This window comes from Leptosomus discolor, chromosome 11 (genome assembly GCF_034619465.1).
Source record: "Leptosomus discolor isolate bLepDis1 chromosome 11, bLepDis1.hap2, whole genome shotgun sequence".
NCBI lineage: Eukaryota > Metazoa > Chordata > Aves > Leptosomiformes > Leptosomidae > Leptosomus > Leptosomus discolor.
The window spans coordinates 3,339,937-3,363,420 of record NC_141401.1 but is presented as its reverse complement, the minus strand read 5'-3'; the positions used below and the strand labels follow the sequence as shown (position 1 = coordinate 3,363,420).

The following is a 23,484-nucleotide window of genomic DNA, read 5'->3' as shown; positions in this document are numbered from 1 at the left end:
GTTACAGCTCACTGAATTCGTTTCCGTTGGCTTCCACCCCCGTGCGGGACGACTCTGACAAAATTCATCCCAACGCCGCGAGGCAGCAGGTAGTGCCAAGGCGCTCCCGGCTGAAGAGACAGTGGAGAAGAGTCGCTGGGTGTGCGCAGCCCTGAAAGACGGCTCGCCAGTCGCCTCGCCACGGCACCGGTCTAACGCAGAAGGCTCTGCTCTGGTCATGGGTTTCAGGTCGGACTTTGGCAGATGGCTCAACCCTGCTCCCCCTGAACACCAAGTTGCTCCTCAGCTTCAGCGGGAAGAAGACGGGCCCTTACCAACCTACCTACTGACTTCTTGAAGGCGGTACGTACAGCTGACAGGTCTGAATCCCGCCCTGGTGAGATGCTGCAACTTCTTAGCTCCTGCTGGGCTCAGTGAGTCGAGGGCATGTGGTACCTCAAGGGGACAGGCCCCTTACTAGCACTTCTAGCTCTCCCATGATCAAAATCAGATTGCTCCACTCTTTAATGATTGTGGACACATGCCATGTTCTCAGATGCTGAGGATGAACTGGTTAAACCAGAGTTACCACAGAGGGGGGCCTCCTCCAGGGCCGGGGAAAGCGATTGGCACTTGACGGGCTGCACATCCCCCCCGCTTTCCTGGATGGAGTCTGAATCTCCGCTCTCCACTGAATCCAGACTTTCCCCATGCCTGTGGAAGCCATTGGTGAGCCCAGGGACACAAATGGCCTCTGTTTTGTTCGTCTTTCTGGTGGTACATAACAGCTCGTCCTGGGCCTGAACCTCAGAATCGCCTGTGCAGCCCACCAACCCGTGGGTAGCGTCCTGCTGGGTGCTGGGAGAGCTGGGAAGAGCCAGCTCTCCAGAGGCGAGCTCTTCAGGCTCCTGGTCCTCGGTTTCTGTCTCTTCACTCTCCAGGGTGTGCAGCTGGGAGTCGTAGTCTCTGTCAGAGGCTGAAAAATCAGAGTGGACGATGACCTCTGCTTCCACTTGGTGGAGGTTGGCTGGCGGGTGGCTCTTCTTTGCTTCATTCTGTTACCAAAAAAGGAAAAAAAAAAAAAGTTAAAGTAAATGAAATTCAGATGATTGAGGCTGTGACCCAACCAAGCACCGAAATGTATTTCTTTTCAATTCCACAGAGTGCAAGGGGATGTACACATGCCTCCATTAAGCATTATCTTGATATGTTTCTCAGAGCTGAAGCCTTAAGAAGCATCTCAAATCACCTCAGGATCATTATTCCTATTTTACGTTTGGGAAGGCAAGTCCCAAGGGAGTGAAGGGATTAGCCCGTGGTTTCCTGGCAGGCTGGAGCAACCATTCCTCCAAGCCTCTGTCAAAGATCACAATTTTCAAAACTCACCCGTCTGTTTCCATATCAAGGGCCAGATTTCTAGAGGACGAGTGGGGAGCACTCTAGGAAACTGGCTTCTGAGACAGCTCACGATACAGACCCACAACTAGATATTAGGGCTCACTTCACTCTCCTGGTTTGATTGTTTGCTACATACCACAACGTGCTTGTTCATTAGAACCAGCTTGCAAAAAAGTTGGTGTCAATTCAAGCACTTTAATTCAGAAAGAAAACAATCAGTTCTCCTCCGCAGTGTTTAAGCAGAGTTCAGGCTCCAGGTCTCCGCAAGTCTGGCTATCAAGCAGGTCATCCTGCTGGATTATCACTCAATAATTCAACAGACAAATTATTCTGGAAGCTCCCAAAGCGTTCTCTAGGCAACCCGCACTCAGATTCTGGGCTGAGCGTGATTGAGTAGCAAGAAGACAATTCAAAGTATAGAAGTGATATCCCATGTGTAATTCACGCTTTCTGTTGAAGCCAACTTTGTGCATCATTTACATATTTTAACACTTTTCTCCTTTTGTTGACAAACTGATGGGTAAGCTGTGCTGTAAATGGTGCCCTGTAATTGGGTTGTAAAACATTGTCTTAACTCTATCCACAACGTTAATTACATCCTGTGTGTAATTGATTTTCACGCTATCATCTAGGAAGGAAGCATAGGTAGGTTACTTAAAAGTATTTGCCGGGGGTGGAGGGGGGGCGAACTTTTCAAAACAATAACCAAAGAAATCTTCTGGTACAGAGTCAACCTGAGCAGGTGCCAGCTTGCTTTGCCGAGACTGTGCCACAGACACCACGATCCTTGTACAAACACTCCCAAACCCGGGAGTGTGTATTTATTCCAATGAAGCACCATCAGAAACACGATTTCCTCCCAATCTCTGCACCCACACAAAGACGACAAGTGCAGTGGGAATTGCTCTACTCTGTCTGGAGAAGGAGTTTAAATCAACCCTTGATCTTTGACTCCTTTTACAGGCAAAAATGCAATCCCTCCTTCAGGCGAGCATGCTGTAGATCTTAATGACTGCGCTGCGCGTGGCAGCTCCTAACTCACTGGGACGACGGCTTGCTGCACGGCCACAGCCAACACCCGAAGCAGACTGCTGGTGCCCGGCTCCGGGTCCTCAGGAACCAGGACTGCCACAACCCTGCTGGCAATCGAGCTGTCTGACCCCGCCTGACCATCGCCAAGAGAACAAGCCCACAGCACAGGCCCTCAAGGGCTGGCTGGAGTCAAGACAGGAGATCGGGGGAAAGCTGAGGCTTTGAGCGACGCTTGGAAAAAAAACAAACAGCTTTTACTGAAATCCCATCGGTCTCACTGGCATACACTGCTATACCCAGGAAAACAATAAAGCCCATGATCAGCCAACTAAAGCTAGCTTAGAGAAGAAAACATTTTCTCCTCTGCTTCAAAAAGGAGAAAGGGAGATGGGGAACACAAATGGAAAAACCATGTCAGAATACACAAGTCAATAAACAATCGAAGACACCCACCATCATGGCATCGTAAACCAGAGCTTGTAACAAAAGCTTCTGTCCTGCACTGGAAGGGAGCTTCAGTGATCCGTTCACAGCAGAGAGAGGCTCTTTTGTGATAGTGTCCCCGTATCTGGCTATGCTGTTTGTCCAGGGCTGGTTGGCCGATTTATTCCATGAAGACTGCAGAAGGAAAGAGGGAGGAGAAAAGATCCAGTTATCACAGATACAGATTCTTATCCTCATAAACCTGAAATGAGAAGCAGCTTGAAAAAGGAAAGTTCAAGTTGGGACACCACCACGGTGTTAGAAGATGCAGGTTAAATGTGGAGAACACCTCTGATGGCATCAAAATAACAACGCTCACTGCAACGGAGTGGCACAGTCACCCTGTTACAACAGGCTTCATTGCTCTGCTACATGGTCTGATGCAGAGCAAGCGGGTAAAAGTTGCCAGACAGCTCCCAACTGGTCTCATAAGGGGCTTTCCACTGATTCTCAAGTTTTAAGGCCAAGAGGTATATCATAGCACAGGACATCATTTAAAGGCTCACTGAAATCAACTCCCTGCAAAGCTGCGAACGACCCAGAGCAGTAGGAGCCCTCTGAAAAATACCTCGAAGCTGGAAAGGAAGAGGGACAGTGGAAGTCTGGAGCTGAACGATTACGGTATTTGCTTTGGCAGAAGTGATGCTCTGCAGCATGGAGAAGGACTCTCACCTGTGTGCACTGGCACGGGCGCTCCAGTAAGAGCTGAAGACAATGCTAAACGCTCGCCCTGAGGTCCAGACAGATTTCCTGCTCCAAGCTAGGGTTTGGATAAACACTCTGCCATTCCCCATCAACACAGAGGCACAAAACTGGGGGCCTTATTTTTATTTTTTTTTATTTTTTTTTTTTCTTTGCAACAGACCACCAAGCAATTCTTAGCTCTGCTTTAAATCCCCTGGGCAACCAGTGTTACCTTGTTTGTAGATCTAATTAAATTATATGGGCTGAACGCAATTTGTTCTGGGTTCTCTCAGCTTCCCCTTGCAATAAACTGTTGAATGCACACCTCTGTGTACGGGAAATGTGCGCCTTTAAGAGCTGAAGTTATTTAACAGCTCAGACTATTAGTTCACAGGCAGAAAAGCATTTTCTTTCCAGGTTTGGATTTTATTGGGCTGTCCTGCATATACCTGAGCTCAGCTTTGCTGCCGACTCACACGCACACACGCTCGGATTTAGGGACCACAGGAGCCGGTTATCTCTGGGCTCGTTCCACAGATGCTACATGTTGCCTGGGCAGAAGTGAGAGGACGACACAAGGCTGAAGCGAAGAGAATATCCCGACCTGACCCAACTGCGAGCGTGCACGTGCATACAGAAGGCTGGTGGTGCGAGCATGATGGCTGTGTAGGGTGAAGATATACGGCACATCTATTCAAACCCCCTCACCGCCTATTGCTCACTGTCAGGCAGGAGAAACCCAGGTTTCTGCTCTGCATCTGCGGCCGCTACTTAGGCCAGATCCATTCCAACAACAGTCAACGTAGCACGAGTCCAGCTGAGATGGCGAGGAGATTTCTGACATCAGCCTGACCTTGCGTGAGTCATTTGACCTCCCTGTGCCTCGGTCCATCTGGCTGGAAATTAGGTAGAAATACATGACCAGATGTTGTATGGGAGCCAGGCATTCCTAAGTCAGCTATTTAGCAAGCAGCAAATGCTACCTCGTGCTGTCGGTGCTGGCAGAAGGCACAATTAAAGCACTCACGTACGCGCCGAAGGGCCGCCCGAGCCGTTCCTGAGCGCTCTCTGTCCACCCTGACTCAAGCACCAAAGGCGCTCGGCACCTTGCGGGAGGCAGAGCAGCGTTACGTCCCAGCACCAACCCCAAGTCACAGGAGCTTTGCTGCTGCCTCAGGATCAAACCTCAAGAAAACAAGCAGCAAAGGGCCTCATTTACACGACAGCACCCTGCAGAACGGTGATGTCCAAACCCGGCGCTGCGGATATCAAGCATCCACGAATTTAGAAGCGGATGCTGGAGGCAGCATCGTTGCCATTCCTCTCTCTGCAATCCTCAACAATATATTCCGAGCCAAGAGCATTCCCTAATCGCTCCCTTTCTAAGTGGACAATCATTAAACTACACTTTAATAGCAAGAAATCAGCCAAGCGACCCCACGGAGCTCACAATAAGGAATATCACTACATGCGAGTACTCGCGGAACGTGTTCAATTTGCTTCTGCTGCCATCTGAACGGCTTTCTGCAGCTACATCGCTGACTGATGGCTTCTGTGCCTTTTCCAAGGAACATACGTTACTGAGCAAATACTGCCTGGAAATTTCAGCGTTGAACCTACACAAATATGCACACATGCACACAAATGTGTGTCCTATTAGAGATGCTTACATGCATATTTGCCGTCAGAAAGATCTGAGCATCATACGCGCGCGCACACACACAGAGAGCAAACTTGAAAACCTTCTTGCAGGCATCTTGTGAATACCAAAAAACGTGGAAAGAAACAGGCAGCTCTACTGCAATCCCCAATGGACCATCTGTTAGCGGAAATGTCAATCTGCCATGTTTACATAGGTTTTGATGACTCTGGGAACAGCCTGTTCGGCTCTGGCTGAAATTGGCTGCAATGAAGAACAAACTTGTTTTGTACCAGTTTGCAACTTTCAACAAACAGAAAAAACCATCAGCCACACAACATGGCCTATATCCCACATGTTGTTCAAGCACATTATGTTTGAGGGGGAAAAAAAAAAAAAACAACCCACCCTCCTGGGGCTTAGTCTCTAAGGCTGGGGCAGCAGCAATTAACTCTGGGTCTGTTTTCATCACAGACCTGAAGAAGGTCTTGTGTGCCTGAAAGCTTCTCTGCCTTTTTAAGTAGTATCTTTGGTGTAAAAACCAATGGTACTTCTTTCTGCTGGAGGGGGGCTAGCAAATGGCTGAAGGAAGACAAGGAAATGTTCTCTTGGTTTTTACAATAGAATAACGAAGGCAAGGAGTGTCAGTCTAATACTAAATTAAAGAGGAGAAAATCCCTCTGTCAGTTCACTGCAAACACAAGGAAAAAACCTAATAAAAACATCTTCCAGTAAAAGGTGTTTCCATTACAGCTAAATCCATAGCAAAGCAAACAAGCCTTTTCATTTCACCCTTTTTATAGAAACTCTGACTGGTAAAAAACGTGCCTAGATCATGTTACCTTTTCAGTGACATGTAACGATTTCATGCAAATATATGAGCTGAGAATGAGCATGTGGGACATGTTGATCTTGAAACCTTCCCTGGTTTATGAGGACCATTACTTAAACTAGCTTGAAATCCTCTTCAAAACAAGGCTGGGGACATTTCAGATGTGCCCAGCTTTTAAAGGTGTCACGGTGGAGAGAAAGGGTTCACTGCTGAGTGGCACCACGGCAGCCGGCGGGAGTGGGAAAGCTCCATGCAAACACCCAGGCACCCCTGCCTGCAGCTGCGCCTCTAAACAAGATGCGGCGTAACAGACCTCTCCCCCACCAGATAAAGGAGAATCTCTGCTGTCAACAGGAGCACAGCTCTCATCTAAGACTTTTCAGAAGACATTGGGACTTTTCTTCCACGCAGAAAAATTTCAACGTGAAAATGACAAACAGCCCGGGTAGATCCAAGCTCCCTGATGCGTTACAGCGTTTGCTCTCCGAGTCATGGGGCTCCTTCATGGGAAACACAGTCCCCGTGGGGAGGAGGCCCACAGGGAAAGAGTGGGGGGCAGCAAGCAAGGAAGGTTCCAGCTTGCAAGAAGCACAACAGCAAACGTTTCCAAGCCAAAATGCTTGAGTTTGACTTCACTCGATGAAAAGCTGGTCTTCCATGGAAAGCAGATGCTTTTTAACATTCTCCCCCACCCCCTAAATTGCTTGGCCCAAAAGCAGCAGGGACAGAGGTGTCTGAAATGGAGCCATTTTATCATCCTCAGTCCATCTGTCAGGGGAAACAGAGCTGCATCGCCACAGCCTGTGCATGACGGTGTCATTTATAACACGGGCTACGGAGGGCATCGGTCTGGGGGTCACTTGAAAGGGGAAGAGAGTAAGAGAGAAAAATCACTTGTCAGTGTATTCAAAAATCCTTGTGTGTGACCACTGGGAAGGAAGGAAAAGGGCCCACTAAATGGCCGAGTGTACTCCTGCCTAATGGGGCCGTCAGCCACCCAGAGGGGCCCCGTGCCGACAGCTCGGCTGCACCAGCACCTTGCTCTCCTGCAAGCAGGGGCAGAGTGGCCAGGCAGCTCCTGTGGGCTGTCCAGCAGCACGAAGACTATCCCACCTTCCCCTTGCACCATCCTGCACCCCCAGCATTACTTGTAATGGCTCAGGAGGAATCACGGCCCTACATTCGAAGGAACTAGTGACCTTGATTTGAAGATGACCAAGGGAAGTGACTTCTCAAAACCCATGCCTGCGATTCTTCGCAGGACTCAGTTCAAATCTCAGCATTGTGAAGTCTTCCTGCCCTTGGTCTCACTGTTCTCCAGTCCCCACACCTGCAAAGTGACATTCACTCACTTCTGACTGCTTATGGCACGGGGACAGTCCCTTCTTTGTGCCTGTACATCTAACAACACAGCCTCCAATCTCCACTGGAACCTCAGGCTGCCACAAGAATAACAACAGTAAAGAATAATCCATGAAATGCTAAGTAACGAGCCAGCAGGCAGAAAGCCTGCAAGCACAGGAGCAGTTATCACCGCCACTGCTAACGGCAAGTGCCATCCAACCAACACAAAATAAGTTTCAGGAGCATAACTTGAGGACAGAGGGTGTAACAGGCAAGTGGAGCTCAGACAGGCCTAGAGCTGCCAGTTCCTTGGCACCACAGCTCCACAAACCTGCCCAACAGGAGCACTGGACTAAGAGTCCCAGCCAACATCCTGAGCTCTGTGGTGACACAATATCCTGTTAAATAAATGGGATCCTTGAGATATTTCTCACTCCCTTCCTTTATTGACTGGGACTGCAAGTGATAGTACCTGACCTAGAGCACCCTGGGGAGCTTCCCCTTGCCAGGCTGGGAATTTCCTTCCACAAGGATTTTCTCTTTCCTGTGGCTCTACCACATTCCTTGCCATGGGTTTTCACATCCCCAACCACAGAGAGAAGAGAAGGCAACAAAAGCAGCTGGTCACTGTAGGGTACAAAGCTCCCAGCAACTCAGTGCCAGGCAGGGTCCCCAGGGGTTTTTGGCAGTCTAACTTACATGGCTGCTGGAAGAAGCTATTTGCAGCACACAAGACAACCCAAGGAACCTACAACCCACTCCTGGGCCTTGGCTAGTAGCATTTTGTCTACAAGCAGGGAGAGGCACACGCTCACGGCTGCACCAGATTCTGATTTACATTTGCTGTGGAGACCAGGCACGCGTGCACCAGTCCAGCCATGAGACCGGTGCTCATGAGACCAGTGCTCATGAGACTTGCCCAGCCAGGTAAACCCACATCACCACCCACCCATGTGGCCTCTTGGCACCTGCAGCACAAACATGGGTTTGGCCTGAGTCTTTTCACTCTTGCTTCGACACGACAGAGCACACAGAGGACACAACAGTGCTCAGGGCTGACCCGGGTGGCAGGTCCAGCAAGAGCTGGGCAGCGGAGGGAGCAGGGCCTCCTGCGTGGGAGCACATCTCCCTCCAGTGCCCGCTCCCAGCAACAACAGCCTGTTGCTCCCAGTTCTTCACCTGCTGGGTCACCCTCACGGGTCAGCACGGGTGACAACACTGCTCTCTGGGTGGCTGCATGCGGCTGCTCCTCAGCGATCCTTGCCTCCCTATCTGCATCCATCAAAAAACCAGGGGTTTTATTCCGCTGGCAAAAATTCTCAGTGAATTCAACTCTCTGTGGCTTTTCCCCATCCAATTACGGAGGCAGAGACACTACAGCCAGAATCACCCCTCTTCCCGAAGCTCTGATCATAACTCCACTGATCATAACTCCACTGGTGGACACAGCCAGCCTCTGCAACAGACGCTGGGGTTCCCCAAGCCCTCAGGCTAAGCCCCGAGCGGCCAGGCCTTGGCACTGCCCTCTCCAGCCCCTGCTCTGCTCTCCATTAAAATCTTTGTGTAAACCTTTACAGACAGGATTGCTGCTTTGGCAGAGAGATCTGGATATGCTGCCCCCAGAAAAGGCCTCCCAAGGGAGGGAACTTCCCCCTACCCTGACCTGTTCTCAGAGTAAGTCACCATCACTGAAAACATTTGTTCCTTATTTAACAGAAAGAGCTGTAGGAAATTCCTCACACTCTTCAGCTTGGGTCCAGCCAGGCAACTACATTCCACCGAAATCCATAGATGCGGCTTGGCTGCAAACTGCTTCTCCTTCAGCTGAGCGCTGACCTGCCACGGCACTTGGGGACGGCCACGAGCACCGCTTCAGCTCGCCGGACTCTTAAAGCCAGCGGAAGACGTGGCGTTTCCAAAAGACCACACCTTGCGCTGCCGCCGGCAGCCGGGACGGCTCTCGCCTTTACCCAGGTACCCTGAAACTCACCTGCCCTCCAGCGCCACACGAGCGCAGCGTTGATGCAAACGTGAAATCCCACGTGCTCACAATGCATTTGTTTTACTGAACCTCCTAATTACTTTACATGCTCTCCCTGGGCTACAAAGAGAGACATAAACAGATTAACTAAATTAGGCCAATTAAAGGTTCCCTAATGGAATGAAATGTTTCAGGCAAGCTTGAGAGAGGAAACGGGCAGGGAAGAATGAAAGACAGTGCAATGTCAGGCAAACCAACCAGGGCAGGAAGAGATTACTTCAAAAATAAGATTCACAAATAAAACACAATTTTACCTCTTGTATATCTTCAAGGATATTCCAGTGAGCACACTACTTATGGACAAAACTCCTTCTACTCTAAGCAAGGGTATCCTGGAAAGCAAAGCATCTACTCCAGGCATCCCACTTTCTCACACCAGCAGCAGGAACAGGGCAGCTTTCTGCAGCAGAACGTTTGGTAGCTGCTTCTCTGGGGATGAGGGGCCACTGTCACAGGAGATGAAAAGGGGTTGTAGGTGGCACGGGGATCCCAAACTTAGATCTGACAGCCAAGACTGAGCCAGGGAGAGAGGGAAACGCATGGCTGCCCAGCACCAGCTTCCAGCCGAGATGACCAGCACTTTGCAGAACCAGGATGAGATCAGACCCTGGCTTCCCAGCAGCAACACACCAAACTCTTGCCTAGAGTGGGAGCCCAGTCGCCACGTGCACCGGTCCTTACCTTCCTCCTCCCATGGACCATGTCCTCCGGGAGGCTTGTGTGGATGAGGCTGTGCACTTCGGTCAGCTCTGTGATGTCCCCTAGGGGCACGGGTGCATCCTCTGGGAGAGGGGACATGAGGGACTCCAGCTCATGTGAGTCCAAGGTGGCACTGGGAGCTGCCGCCCCTTGTCTGCTCCGGTGGTAGTAAGTGTGGTTGCCGGCTGCCTGGGAGTCCAGGCCTGGCAGGGCCTCCCTGAGGGAAAACAAGCAAGAGTTGACATCTCTCATTAGCTCTTTTCTGTCCCAGACAGCCACGGACCGCCAGGCAAAGCAATCCCCTTCGGGCCACTCGGCCTGTCCTTGTGGAAGCGACCAGGCCCAAGGCCCTGCCCGATGCTCCTGAGGAAGGGGATCCTCTACCCACATCCTACTGCAACAGCTTTCGCTGCAGTAGCCTCCCCCCAGACGCATCTCTTCACCGCCTTCACTCACCCTAAAGCTCATACAAAGCCCTCCCCTCGCCAGTGGATCACAAGGGCAGCTAACACCGCGCGTCCCAGCACTAGAGCAAGAGCTCTTTAGCCCCTGCCCATGGGGAGGTGTGTCACTCCTGTCATCTCTGCTTTACAGATAGGAGATGCAACAGAACAGAAAAATTTGGTGGCCACATTAGGATGAGACTTCAGGAGTTGCTTGTTCCTAGTCCTGAGATCTGCTGCCAGCTCAAAACTCTTCTCAACGACTAAGCTGTTTTCTTATCATGGTCCTTCCAAATGCTTGTGGCTGGATTCAGACCCCTGGGATAGCAGGGGGCTTTGGGCTGGGTCCAATCCTCCTTAAATCAGCCTGTCACTTACAGGGAAGTCTTTAATAATTTTCCCGACTGGAAGTTAACAAATCCTTTCCAAACACCCTTAGAGCCATCCAACCTTAGAAGAAAAATACCGCCCACACTAACATGGTTGTGATGCAGCATGTCGTCCCCCTTTCTTTTTTTCTTTCTCTGAACAAAAAACTATTAGTCAAACAACGCAAGCTAAAGAGAAACTACTGAGAAAAGAAATCAGTGAAAAGACTATACTAGGTATGTTCCTTAGCCAGCCAGCACTCCCAAGACCCAATCTTTGTTTTCATACACCGCATCCCAAACAGCCCATCTGAGCACGAGGAAGCAGCTCACCGTGTGTTTTCCCTCCTTCCCCATCAGCCTCCTTTCCCTCCTGCAAAGGCGAGGTGACACCTACCTCTGCTTGCTGTTGCGGAAGCTGGCACACATGCAGAAGAGGATGCAGAGCAGCCCCAGGCAGACTCCCACGATGATTCCCGTGACAGAGTGGATATCCAGAACATCTAGTAGGGTAAGGACAGACACATCATTTCAGCTGCTAGCAGGGACAAGGTACAAAGCGTCTTATGTTCAGAGAAGCACCAGCTTCACTGAAACCAACAGGTGATGCCTCTAAACATACAGAGGGAGAAGATCACTTGGCAGTGACAATTTAGAGCAGCTTAAAGCAAACTGGCAGCTATGCACACTCACTAATTTCATGCCACACAGGCCTAACAGAAAGGCAGCAAGATGCAGGTTGCATGTGCCCTTCCATAGCAGCTGGGATGGGGAAGTTTGCCCGTGGGACGGGTTGTGGAGCTGCACATCTGAGGACTCTGCTGTGATCCTCTGCACTAGCCTACACACAGTCATATCTCACACCCTGTGAGGGGACACGAGGCAACTGCTTGGCAAACAGAAATGCCACTGCTGACACATCACGGTCTTCAGCAACACAACTCACTTCCTGCACCAGGACAAAGGGGAAATTCGTACCAGACAACTTCTCCCGGAGGGTGTGCACATCCTTAACGTTTGAATAGGGCCCAGATCCCACGACGGTCTTTGCTCCCATCTTGAAGAAGTATCTGGTATCACTTTCCAGGCCATGCACTTCAGTGCTGAAGATATTTCCTGATCAAAGCAAGTCAAAAGAGGTTTAAAATGTGCAGTTTCAAGAGTATTCAGAGGCTGCAGAGCAAAGCAGCAGTCAAATTCTGTTGGGACCCTCAGAAGTGAGGGATTTTGTGTCACAAGCTCTAAGAGGTAATTCATACACCTCTCTGGCATTTATGAACCTCCTGCTTAAAGAGCTGACAGTACCCACTGCCCATGGTGATGCTGGCATACGTTCTCCTAGGAACTAGTGGCTGCCAGCCTGCATCTGCAGGATGTTTGCTGGATGGTAACGGCTACTTCAGCCCTACACATGTATTGATTTCATGTCTCTCAGTAGTTGTGTCCCTGGACTCTCCCATATGACCAGGTTCAAGGCGCAGCATATGCACCAAGAAAGCTGGCAGCATGAGCTCTTGAATGTTTATTTGTATGTGCTCAAAGTGAGGCAAAAATCAGGGCAGCAGGACAGACCAACCAGGGCTCCGCAGCCAGGGAAGGATGCAGGAGGAGGAGGACCTGGTGGGGTATCACAGTACCTCGAGGAGGCTCACCTTCTCGCGTCAGCAAGGTCCACATGTCATCAGGCTGCGTGTTGTTGGCGTTATACAGGATGAGGTACTCCACAATGATGCCGTTGGGCTCGGCAGGGGGGCACCAGTGCACCTGGACAGCGTAGGGGTTGAGCGGGTGCAGCCGCAGGTCAGATGGAGGAGTCGAGGGACCTGGCAGAGACAAGACCCAGCGTGAACAGCAGAGAAGAGCAGGAGAGGATTCAACCTGCAGGGAACGACAAGGGCTGTGGGCCTTCCCTGAACCCCGCTCAGCGCTGCCGCAGCCACGTTTGCGAGCACGAAATGACGGGCAACCCCGGTGGCCGGACAACCCCGGTGGCCGGACACCTCATCCAAACAAGCTGTGGAGAGCGCAGAGAGGAGGCTGCTGAGCCCAATACAGGGCAGGATTTGTGCATCATGGCCACCCAGCCAAAGGCAAGGTGACACTGCTGACGAAGCCACGCAGCTCTGTTTGAGGGTGTGCAACATTGCTCATCTTTGAAAGAATATTCCCAGCACACCCTTGTTCCTTGTTGCCGCCTTCTCCATCTTCCCCAAAGTCCTGCTTGCACCGCAACTAGTCCCAGCTAGGGGCAGGGCCCACAACACCTCCAAAGGCCATCACTGCTGCTCTATGGAGGTGAACACTGGAGAAGCTGTCACAGAGTAAGGAGCTAACCCACTGCAGCTCCTGGGATCATGTCTGCTTCTCAGCCTCCACCAGGCCTGAAGCTAAGAGGTGGAGGTCTTATTGGAAAACCAGGCTGGGCAAGGCACTTTTGTTCTGACAGTGACTGGGAAGGGCCTAGTGCTTAAGCGATGCATTATCAGCTCTCCCTAACGAGCAGGATTTCTCTGAACCTAGAGGCAACCCCACAGTAGCAGCAATTGTTGCCCCAATTCTCTTTACATGCTCCTCTCCATTTACAAAGCAGCACTCCTTTAATGGGCTTGCGAAAGGCACTGGGGTGCTTAGCGGCTCTCAGCGTGTACTCGGGGGCATCATAGCTCAGAGGCCATCTGAGATCACATCTCTCGGGCGCATTAGGAGGGATTTGATAGAGATTCAAGGGAAAGCCAGGAGAAATCAGGATTCAATTCCCACCAATACTCACGGTCGGGAAGAGTGAACCGCTCCACCACGCTGCCGAAGGGCCCATCGATGCCAACCCCATTGGACTGCACGGCAAACTCATACCTGGTGTAGGGCTTCAACCCACTAATGAGAATGTCTTCATCCGAGCTGCCAAAAGAGGACACATTCACAAGGCCATGAACACTACATGGTTCTCCCACTCACTATCATCTTGATACCTTACCAGGAACACTGTAAGACATTATCCTAACTCTTACAGTATTTGATTTTTTCACCTAAAGTTTCATCTCTCGCAGTCACGTGAATGCAAGAGCACTCAGCTCCCAGATACAGAGCAAAGTAGGTTTCTATGCTCCAGGACCATTTCTGATCTACTTGCAGAAAAAAGCTTGAAAACACAGCCTGGTTATAGGCTGAAAACCTGCACAGGAATCCAGATTTAAAATACATCCCCAAATTATTGTAACTGCTTAGACTTTAGCAATTTTTAAAACAAACTTGTGAGGACCACCTCACAAATCATGAATGCTTCAAGACTGGCCCTAATTGCACCTGGCTACATTACTAACTGGGAAACAAGCACGTAAGGTCCAACCAGAGCAGAAAAGAGTCAAAAAGCACCCAGTAAATGAGCCCTCAGTATTCAAGTCATAGACAAGTCCCACATTTCAGCAGTTCTGAATGTATTTGTGACCAAGGCAAATGTTTCCAGCACGTGAAACACTGAGGATTTTGCTTAGTACTGGAACTTCCATGCAGGTTCTTCCTGCCCTGTGTTTATTCCTGAAGCAAGCAATACACAGCAGATGAACCCTTAGCATCCCTCTTTACCTTGTGTAGTAGGTAACAAGAGAGGCGTTTTTCAGGCCCCAGGGGCTGAAGCGCACAGTGTAGTTGACAATTTTGACTGTTGTGAAGTCAGGTTTCTTCCACCTGAGCCATATGGAAGTTGAGCTGTTGGACTCTGCATAGACTTGGACCGGAGGCAGCGGAGGACCCTTCTGCACGGGGGGATCTGTGGAGCAAGGCAAAAAGAGAAAAGAGATGTGGAGACATACATGACAGTAAGGCAAGGGACAGCCATCACGGACACCGCAAACACGTAATAAAATGGCCTAGGTTGGGACGCCTGCACTGATACGCTGGCCTCCAGCACAAGCCTAGATGCCCGCTTAGCCCTTCTGTGTGTGCAGTGCTCCACCCTTTTCCTCACGTGTGGGGAAGATCACAACAAGGATCCATGCAGCAAGGTGGTGGTGTTCCACTGTGGAGCACGAGAGGCCAGCTTCAAAGCCACCCACCTGACAGGGTAAGGACGAGCCCAGACTGCTCACCATCCCACAACAGACTGGCAGAGCTGAGAATGGAGCCTGGGTCTTCAGAGCTTTTGCTTTCTTTGTAACACTGCAAAAAGCCTGATATGCTGCTAATTCACGTTCTTGAATGTAAGAGATGAAATCGAGGTTATCTGGCATTTCCAAGACCATCCCTGAGCCACTAACAGGGCCAGAGAAAGCACGGTGAAGGCCGTCCACACCCAGTATAAGAACAACCCTAACAAGAAGCGGGATATTTTGCTCCTTTCTCTCCTTCCCAAGGTAATTCCTCCAATGTAATTTGCAATGACCGTCAAAGGGAGTTTCCTTATATTGGGGCCTTCCCCATGTTTGTATTGTCCTTCCTCAAATTCATCTGTAACTCTACCTCTACCCTTCCTTTGAAGCCACGTGCCAAGCAGAAGAGACAGACAACAAATGAAGGGCATTCCTCACCTACTGCTGTTGCAGGTGCCTTTTCTGTTTTGCCCTTCCAAACCGCTGCATAACCATCTTCGTGCTTATTGAATGCCACCAGCTTCACCTCATAGAGTTTCCCAGGAGCTGGAAAAAAAAATCAAGCAGGGTTTATCTGGGGTTATTTTTGTTACCAACCCTCCCCAGGTAGACATGTTTAATTTGATCTGACCAGCTTTTCTCACCATCCACAAAAGTAGCTTGAACAGAGTTGCATTTGCTAAAAACACAGCAGGGAGTCCCCCTTCCACTTACAGGCTTTCCACATACTGTCTCACAACCGGTGCACATACCATCACAGCTACTCTCTAGCTCTCCCCTCACTTTTTACAGAAATTATCAGCAGCAAATGGACTTGCCCCAGCCACCGAGGGTTAACCAGTGTCATGGCCTGTAGCACATCATCTCAGCATCTCCTGATCCTTCTCCCTTGCAAACTACTACAGAAACCTATGCACAGTGACTCCTCTCTCCCCGCCGTGGAAGCGGATGCGCTGCATGGTTTATTCCTGAGGAGTGAGGACATCCTCTCCTCTCCGAAACACACCTCCCATTTCTGAAACGCTTTCTGATTTATTCACTGCTGCGAGGATCTTCCTTACAGCAAGTCCTCACACGCCCTGTTAAGTCACCGGCAGTTTTTGCTGTACGGTGACTGTTTTGCCTCCACAGCAGTTTCTTGATTTGCAATTAGAAAAGCAACAGCGCACACAAAACCCACACCAGGAACCTGAGGGTCCTCACTACACACTCTTCCCATCAGCCAGCCATGCACGCTACGGGGAACCTCGCACTTGGACCCAAACTGAGCTGCAGGACAGGGCGCTCTGTCTCAAAGCGGTGCTGCCCTGGTCCAAAATTCACTTCCCTCTTTCCTCCGGCCTTTCATCAGCTGAAATACTCCGCTGCTGTATTAACTAATATCTCAAGGGTTTTTTTAATGGAGATGTTTAATCAAGGGAGATACAAAGTTCTCAAATAAGACACTCGCCAGCTTCTCCCTTCAGCAGCCAGCCCATTCAGAAGCTCAGCGAGCAGTCCAGACTGTCTCTGGTTGCCTTGGCTGCAGCGCATTGATGAAAGTTGCTAATTTGGGACGTGCCTGTCCATTCCCTGCCCTGATAGATCACTGCTCTCTTTACCAGACAATGTAAGCAGAATAAAACCTCTCTCATTGATGCCAATTTTATTATTACTGCACTGATTACGCTCCCAGAGGCTAATGGTACCAATTACCAAAGGCTTTCTCTGCTCCACAACACATGTTCGCGTTCAGAATATAAAAAACGGTGCAGCCACATTTTTCTCCCCGAAAGAATCCCAAAAGCAAACAGATTTTGTCTGCCTCCAAGGCAGCCTGATCTGCATTTCCACACTCTCCAACCTCAGGAAAATGTTTCAAACCCACACAAGGGGGATGAGACCAAAGGGTATTCAGCTTCCAAACGGCTGGGACCATGGGCCTGGTGGAACAAAGAACCCCACAGCCTGTCTCTCGCCAGCACAGACACTCTGCCTCCTGCCTGAGCACTTGGCTGGGCTTCACTGGGACACGAGCTCATCGTGGATGACGTGATCCACAACGAGGAGGAAGAGCTCACAGATGTGATGCAGCTGCGGGCAGCTCCTATTGGAGAATGAAGTGACGGAAAGGACAAGTCCTCCATCTCCATCCCCGGTCAGGATCAATACAGCAGCCACTTACACGTGAAGCCAGAGGAGCTCTACTACAAGATCAAGCAATTCACATTCTGAAAATAGGGGTATTTTGGATTGCTCAGGCTGAGGCTTGGCTTCAATTTTTATACACAGGCCCAGATGTTCAAGTTCTTAGAACACGCAGACATAAAGCTCTATCAAGCTGTCAAGAAGCTAGTAGGCAGCATGAAAACAGATGTATTTCATGGCATTCCGTCATACATTAAATATAAGCAGAATAATCTAGTCCAGATCACTTCAGATCACTAATCTGGATGACTGCATAATATATCCAATATGCTAAATATGTTGTTTCATTCAGTTTTTCAAGGTGTTCATATTGTCCAGATGCCATATGCCACACTTCCCTGTAAGTGGGAAAATACCCTGATCTCCAGGGAGTCACTCCCAGAGGAATGCAATCTTCCTTCATGGAATGTGGAAGACAGGATTAAATCCTTACCATTTATTTTTTCATGTAAATTATGGCCCTGGTAGTTGCGCACCATTACAGAGACTAACTGCTACAACATAGATGGAAATCAATGAGAATTTCTCAGGGAAAAGCCCTCCTGGTGATTCAGGACAGCTTCCTTTTGATTTTGCAGGCTCATGAAATTGGTGTATTTCTTTATGTGCCTTTGAACAGCTGCCCACCGCTCTCACGGGACCGATTTCAGCACATACCTCTCAGACAAGATACAAGGTGTGTCATTAGCGGTATCACTCTAAGGAGACATGGTTTGCTCCAGAGGTTAGCATGAGCATGGGAGAAAAATCTCCTCTTATTTCAGACTGCTCAAATGGAGAGAGCGGAGTCATTACCAAAGGCAAAATCAAGAAGCCAGAGGTTGAGGGTAAGGCAAAAGATGAAGAAGTCTGCAGGACAGAGAAGAGGTGGTGGACAAAGTTGGCACCATTTCAGCAGCAGGACCAACCAGTGCAAGAGAAGACAAAACAAGAATCTTGCACTGGACCAGCACGAGGAACCTTACTGCAGCCTAAAACCCAGCCTAATGTTACAGGAAACTAGGGGAGGGAAACGTGGGCATGGTTCTCTGCTGGTGTAATAGTTGTGCTGCAGCTGTTCAGAGCAACTGTGCTCAAGAAGCTCTGTCCAAAGCTGCTTTCTGCACATCCATCCACCTCTGTCTGAGGCATGCCCCAAAAGGAGTCACCTCCCAAGAAAGTGCTTCCCCTCTTGCCCTGCTGTGCTCCCAGAAAAAAAACAAAAAAACAAAAAAACCAAGGAAAAATCAGGAAATCAAAATCAAGCTATGCAGGAATAAGCAGTGGGACAAGAGTTTTGTCTCTCAGGCCACACCCCAAACCAAGACAAGGCAAGGGGCAGAGCGCTGGCTTCAGTGACACTGCCGAGATGCGGAGCCAAGGGGCATTTAGTGACTGTGCTGCAGCAGTACGTAGCCTCCAACAGGGACCTTGTGTTTGCACTGCCATGGTACGCAACCGCGGCTGAGCTACAGCCCTGCATTCCCAGTGCCTAACCCTGAAATGGTGTCAGAAGATCCCAAACACTGGAGAGGGCTTCCTAGAGCGGTGGTGGATGCCCCACGCCTGTCAGCGTTTAAGAGGCATTTGGACAATGCCCTTAAGAATTTGCTTTAACCTTTGGTCAGCCTTGAAGCAGTCAGGCAGTCGGACTAGATGACGGTTGTTGGTCCCTTCCAACTGAAATATTCTATTCTATGTAAACAACATTCTATTACATTCTCATTTCTTCAAGCTCTTGACCCAATTTGTAGTTTCAGCCACGACACAATTTCAACAGCCCACCTCCCATGGGCCAGCCTGGGCAAACTTCGCTCCCCCACCACATGCAGCACCCTTACCCTGACATCAAGAGATACTCCCAAGAGACAAGTGTTGGCTACTGTTCCTTTTTACAGAGGGATCTTCGGAGAGGTTTCCACTGCTGTGCTTCCCAGGCAGACACCCATGAGCTGGGAAATCCTCCCAGCTGATTCCCCACCAGCCACTGTGCAGCAGGGCACGTTAGGGCTGCCAGCCTCCCCTGAGACTGCTACCCGCTCTGCCTGCAAGACCCCTGATGCAGATGTAAGTACCTGCACAGGGTAGCTCCCTGCCATAAAACTAAACCCTTCTAAATCCCAGCCACTCCTCCTTCTTGTTTCATGTCCAGACCCCCCGCCTTTCTCAGCCCAGCCAGATTCCTGACCCCTTCCTTAGCTGTACGCGTGCAAGAGCACGTCATTCAGCAGCGCAAGGAGGAGAAAAGAGAACATCCACGGCTGGAAGAAACCCGAGACTCTCTTGCTGACACGATAGCTGATGCACAACCACGAAATCATAAGGAAACCATTAGGGCTTGACGGATGCCCAAATCTAAGGAAGTAATTACAGAAGAACAAGCAGCCTTCTCAGCATCATCGTGCCAGAGCATTTGGAACCAATTCAGCCCACTCCCGAGTCCCTCCGTTAACTGACTTGCCCGTGGTTAGAGCGGCGCGTGATGATGTTCACATGTGGTTTCCTCAACGCAATAATTACAGACCTAAATTCTTCAGAGAAACTCGTAACTGTTAACACCCTCCCAGTGGCAGGATGGCTGCAACGTAGCTGGAAACCTACTTAGCGATGACACAAACTGTCTTTCCAGGTGCTGCAGCCTGACCTTTACACCATGCCTAACAGATATGCTAGATGGGTAAGGTGAACCAGCAGAAGAAACACTTGCCCTGCAGTCTCAGCTCTGTGGGCAGTAAAAGGGATGAAGCATGAAGTAGGGGATGGAAGAGCTGTAAGAAGCAGAATCCTGTTTCAAGGCTGCATCTGCCATGACTCTTTTCTCTCTCCATCCTGTATCAATGGGCAAATCAACTAATTGGTACAATCAGACGCCAGAAACATAACTCCTTAATGGGAAACACCAAGCACAGTCAGCCAGCCAGGCAGATCTGACTATGGTGCAGACTTGTTCTCCAGCCACGGACACTCACTCTTCGATCCCTTTTCCTCTTAGGGGGAGGTGGAGGAGAAGACTGATCCAAAATCAGCATGCTGTGAATTAATCCATCTCTGCATTTCAATACAGAGAGATTTCAAATAGCATGCAATTATAGAGCTGCTTGGAAGTACACAGGAAAGGAAAGATCATTGTTCTGACCAGAGATTTTAATCTAGGCTCTCTTTATAGTGCCAAAATAAAAAACACTTATTGATTCAGACCTGCTTATTAGCATACACAAGTATATTAGTAGCCCTTGGTTAAAAATACAGTCCCTGCTGCACTGGCATCAGAAACGTCTATGGTTTAAACTCTGCTTAGGACAAGCCCCAACAGACCCACTCTAGAAATGATTTTAAGTGCTCTTAAAAATGCTCACATGGTCCTGCAGCCAAGCAGGTAACTGGAGCCTCCTGGAAGCATCCAGGGACTGCTACAAAGTGTGAGAGACAGACCCTGGGTTTCCACACTAACTGCTAAGAAGATGTAAGCAGCTAACCTAGTCGAGTCAGCTCGTACTGCTTCACTTTCTTCTTTAGTTTTATGGGTCCTACGTCCCAGCTCTCATCTTCAGCACCATCCAAAGGGCTTTCATCGCTGGACTCCTCTGGGCCCACTTCTCGGTAGTAGAGCTTGTAGCCAGATATCTGGGCATGGTTGGCTGGGGGCTGCCATGTTATCAGGAGAGACTCCATCTTTGCTCGGACTTTTAATTCTGTCGGGGCAAATGGAACTGGAAGAACAAGACAAGAGAAAAATGTTCAGCCACTTCTCTCCATTTCCCTGGCTCTACTGAATCCTCCCTGTCCTCGGCAGTGTGCGAGGCGGGTGAGGAAAGGCTGTCCTGTAAGTGGGATGCCTCCGCTGTCCAACAGTGGAGAGTGGTACAGTTACGCTCCACTGTTGAATTTACCAGCCGGGTGATACGTGAAAAAGCAACATCTCAAAGCCACTATGGGAGTTTCTCAGCGTATTCTGAGATACCACCATCTTTAACCACTGCTGGAGTCTGGCTTGGGCTCAGCTCTGTTTGGCAGAATTGTCTATCCACTCCCAAACGTTGTAACATTAGGGTTTGGGATTTTTGTTTCTTTCTTGCTTCCTTTTTAAAGAATTTTCAGAGCTGCACATGGAGGGAGGAAAGACTCACTACCCAGGCAAGCAGCAAGACCTACAGGGTCTGCTCAACAGAGAGATAAAGGTGGGTACTTTGGTCTAACCAAACTCAATGGTTATAATTCCCTAATGAAAGTTAAGTATCTCTCATTATGCCCCAAGTTTCCCAATGTCCTGCACACCCTGCCCCAAATCCCAGGCATCACCCAACCTCTTACCATGCGTCTGGTTGTCTCTGTCAGGAGTTCGATGCTGGGTCCACTCAGAAGGGGCCCCATAGCCCACGCTGGTGCTGGCCGCGATGCGAACTTTGTATACTTTGTTGGGATGGAGCGAGTAGAGAGTGATTTGTGTCTCATTTCCACCCACTTCAATGGAGGTAACCTGATCTGCTGGAACCAAGGCGACACCATTAAAAACATGCTTTTCCCAGTCAAAGGGAAATACAGCTGAGCAGCCACAAAGCCTACCTACCCACGTGCTCTGCACGCCCTGGGCTGGCTTGGCTTTGCCCAGTGCAATCTCATGCCACCAGGGAAAAACTAGAACTAAAGACTGGGCAGAGCCGACATCCTGACTGACAACCCCCTCCATCACATTCCAAAGTGCAGGTTGCCTTCAGCACCACCGAGCCTGCCCAGAGGGGAGCTGTCAGAAACCTTCCTGCTGCCGATGTAACGGCAGAACGTGAGCACAGCTGATGGTATGTTCCAGTGCTTCTCACTGCTGTACTTCAACGCTCACCTTCATTTGAACCAGAACTGTCCAGCAGCCCTGCTTTCTGCAAAATTCACACCTTCACTCATTCTAGACTCAGGTTTTATCACCCCCTCTTCAGCCCATCCCATCTCCAAGGGAGACAACAGGAAATTTAACCTGAGAATGGCTTGGGATTGTCACTAATCGGTCTGAAGATTCATACTGCCTTGTTGGTGAAGGCAGAGTCTCGCTTTTCAGCTTCACCTGGTGCAAACTCAGCTGGGAGCGCTGTCTCTGCTACCTAACAGTGTATTGCCGAGCGTGATCCTTGGTCTGCAAGCGTTTCCAAGGTTTTACAATGCCACAGAGCCACGTGCAGGATCAGGGCAAAAAAACAAGAGCCAGGAGTCACAGTGCAGAGTAGTAATCCAGATCAAACACATGGGAACATGTCCAGCACTTCATCACATTCCCCATGCTTCTCTTCGTAAGAATCATGACCCTGGGATGTGAGAAGCTACAGAGCTTTGATGGTTTTAAGAGCAAATACCCAGAAGGATTTGCAAAGCAAGCAAACCCTGGAACTGGAACAGCCTCATCCAGCATAGGTAAATGTTACCATCCCCGCTGAAGGCTTGGCGTGTCTGACAATATAAATAAAACTGGATAAAACTCAGCAACAGAGCAACACAGCCTGGCCAGGATACTTGCTTTTTTTCCCCAAGGATCACTTTGATTAGACTCCATTTGAAATAAATTGAATGCATTTACCCTTCTTCCCCAACCAGCATAAAGCTCTTCCCCCAAAACACAGTGCAGATGGCACCAAAGGGTTGCTCATCCAGATGTTCACAGGGCAGCACAAACACGCAAGTGTCATGCCATTCCCCTGGGGACACAAGGCTCCTCCACAACCACAGAAAAAGGTACCTTGAAGCAGGGTGAAGTAGCACAGCACCAGCACTGCTGTGGCCACCACCAGCAGAGCCAGGCTGAGAGAGGGCTGTTCTCCTCCCCTGGGTAACAAAGGGTCCCTCCATTTTCAGCCTTGCACCTCCTCCCCTCGACATGACATGCTGTTAACACTGCTGGAGCAGAAGACATAACCCCCTCCCGCCCCCCAAGGGGTGTTTCCCTCACCTTCCTTGAGGGTGCCGTAGTCAATCTTGTACTTCGTTATCTTGCCGTTACTCAGCTCTGGAGGAGGAGGCAGCCACGTCACACGGATGTCACCAGGAGTCATGCTCGACAGGGACAGCTGAGGGGCAGCACTAGGAACTGGGTAGAAGCAACAAGTCAGCAAAGACCAGGGCAAGACCTCGACACGTCTCTGCCAGCTCTCCAGTGGCCTGGTCTTGGCCCTGTTACAGCCACTGGCGACAGGCTGTCTGTCCCGGGGGGAATCAATACCCCACAGCTCTTCAACAGCTCAGAGCATGGGTGGGGTGTCTGGGGAAGGGGGACGGTGGGCTGCGAAGCTTCAACTGACCAGAGCCTGC

At 50.0% G+C, this 23,484-nt stretch overlaps 1 protein-coding gene across 1 annotated transcript in view; it reads right to left on the bottom strand.

Annotated features, from left to right (window-relative positions):
* Positions 1-503: 503 nt before the first annotated feature.
* Positions 504-23,484, bottom strand: part of IGDCC4 (immunoglobulin superfamily DCC subclass member 4) — a 95,805-nt gene continuing 72,824 nt past the window's right edge. The window contains exons 9-20 of the mRNA XM_086471688.1: positions 23,126-23,263; positions 21,505-21,678; positions 20,670-20,903; positions 15,466-15,573; positions 14,525-14,708; positions 13,713-13,840; positions 12,595-12,765; positions 11,921-12,058; positions 11,340-11,445; positions 10,114-10,348; positions 2,863-3,027; positions 504-1,034 (exon numbers count right to left, since the gene is read on the bottom strand). Of these exons, the coding sequence (XP_086327814.1) occupies positions 504-1,034; positions 2,863-3,027; positions 10,114-10,348; positions 11,340-11,445; positions 11,921-12,058; positions 12,595-12,765; positions 13,713-13,840; positions 14,525-14,708; positions 15,466-15,573; positions 20,670-20,903; positions 21,505-21,678; positions 23,126-23,263 (2,312 nt within the window). The remainder of the gene's footprint in view (positions 1,035-2,862; positions 3,028-10,113; positions 10,349-11,339; positions 11,446-11,920; positions 12,059-12,594; positions 12,766-13,712; positions 13,841-14,524; positions 14,709-15,465; positions 15,574-20,669; positions 20,904-21,504; positions 21,679-23,125; positions 23,264-23,484) is intronic.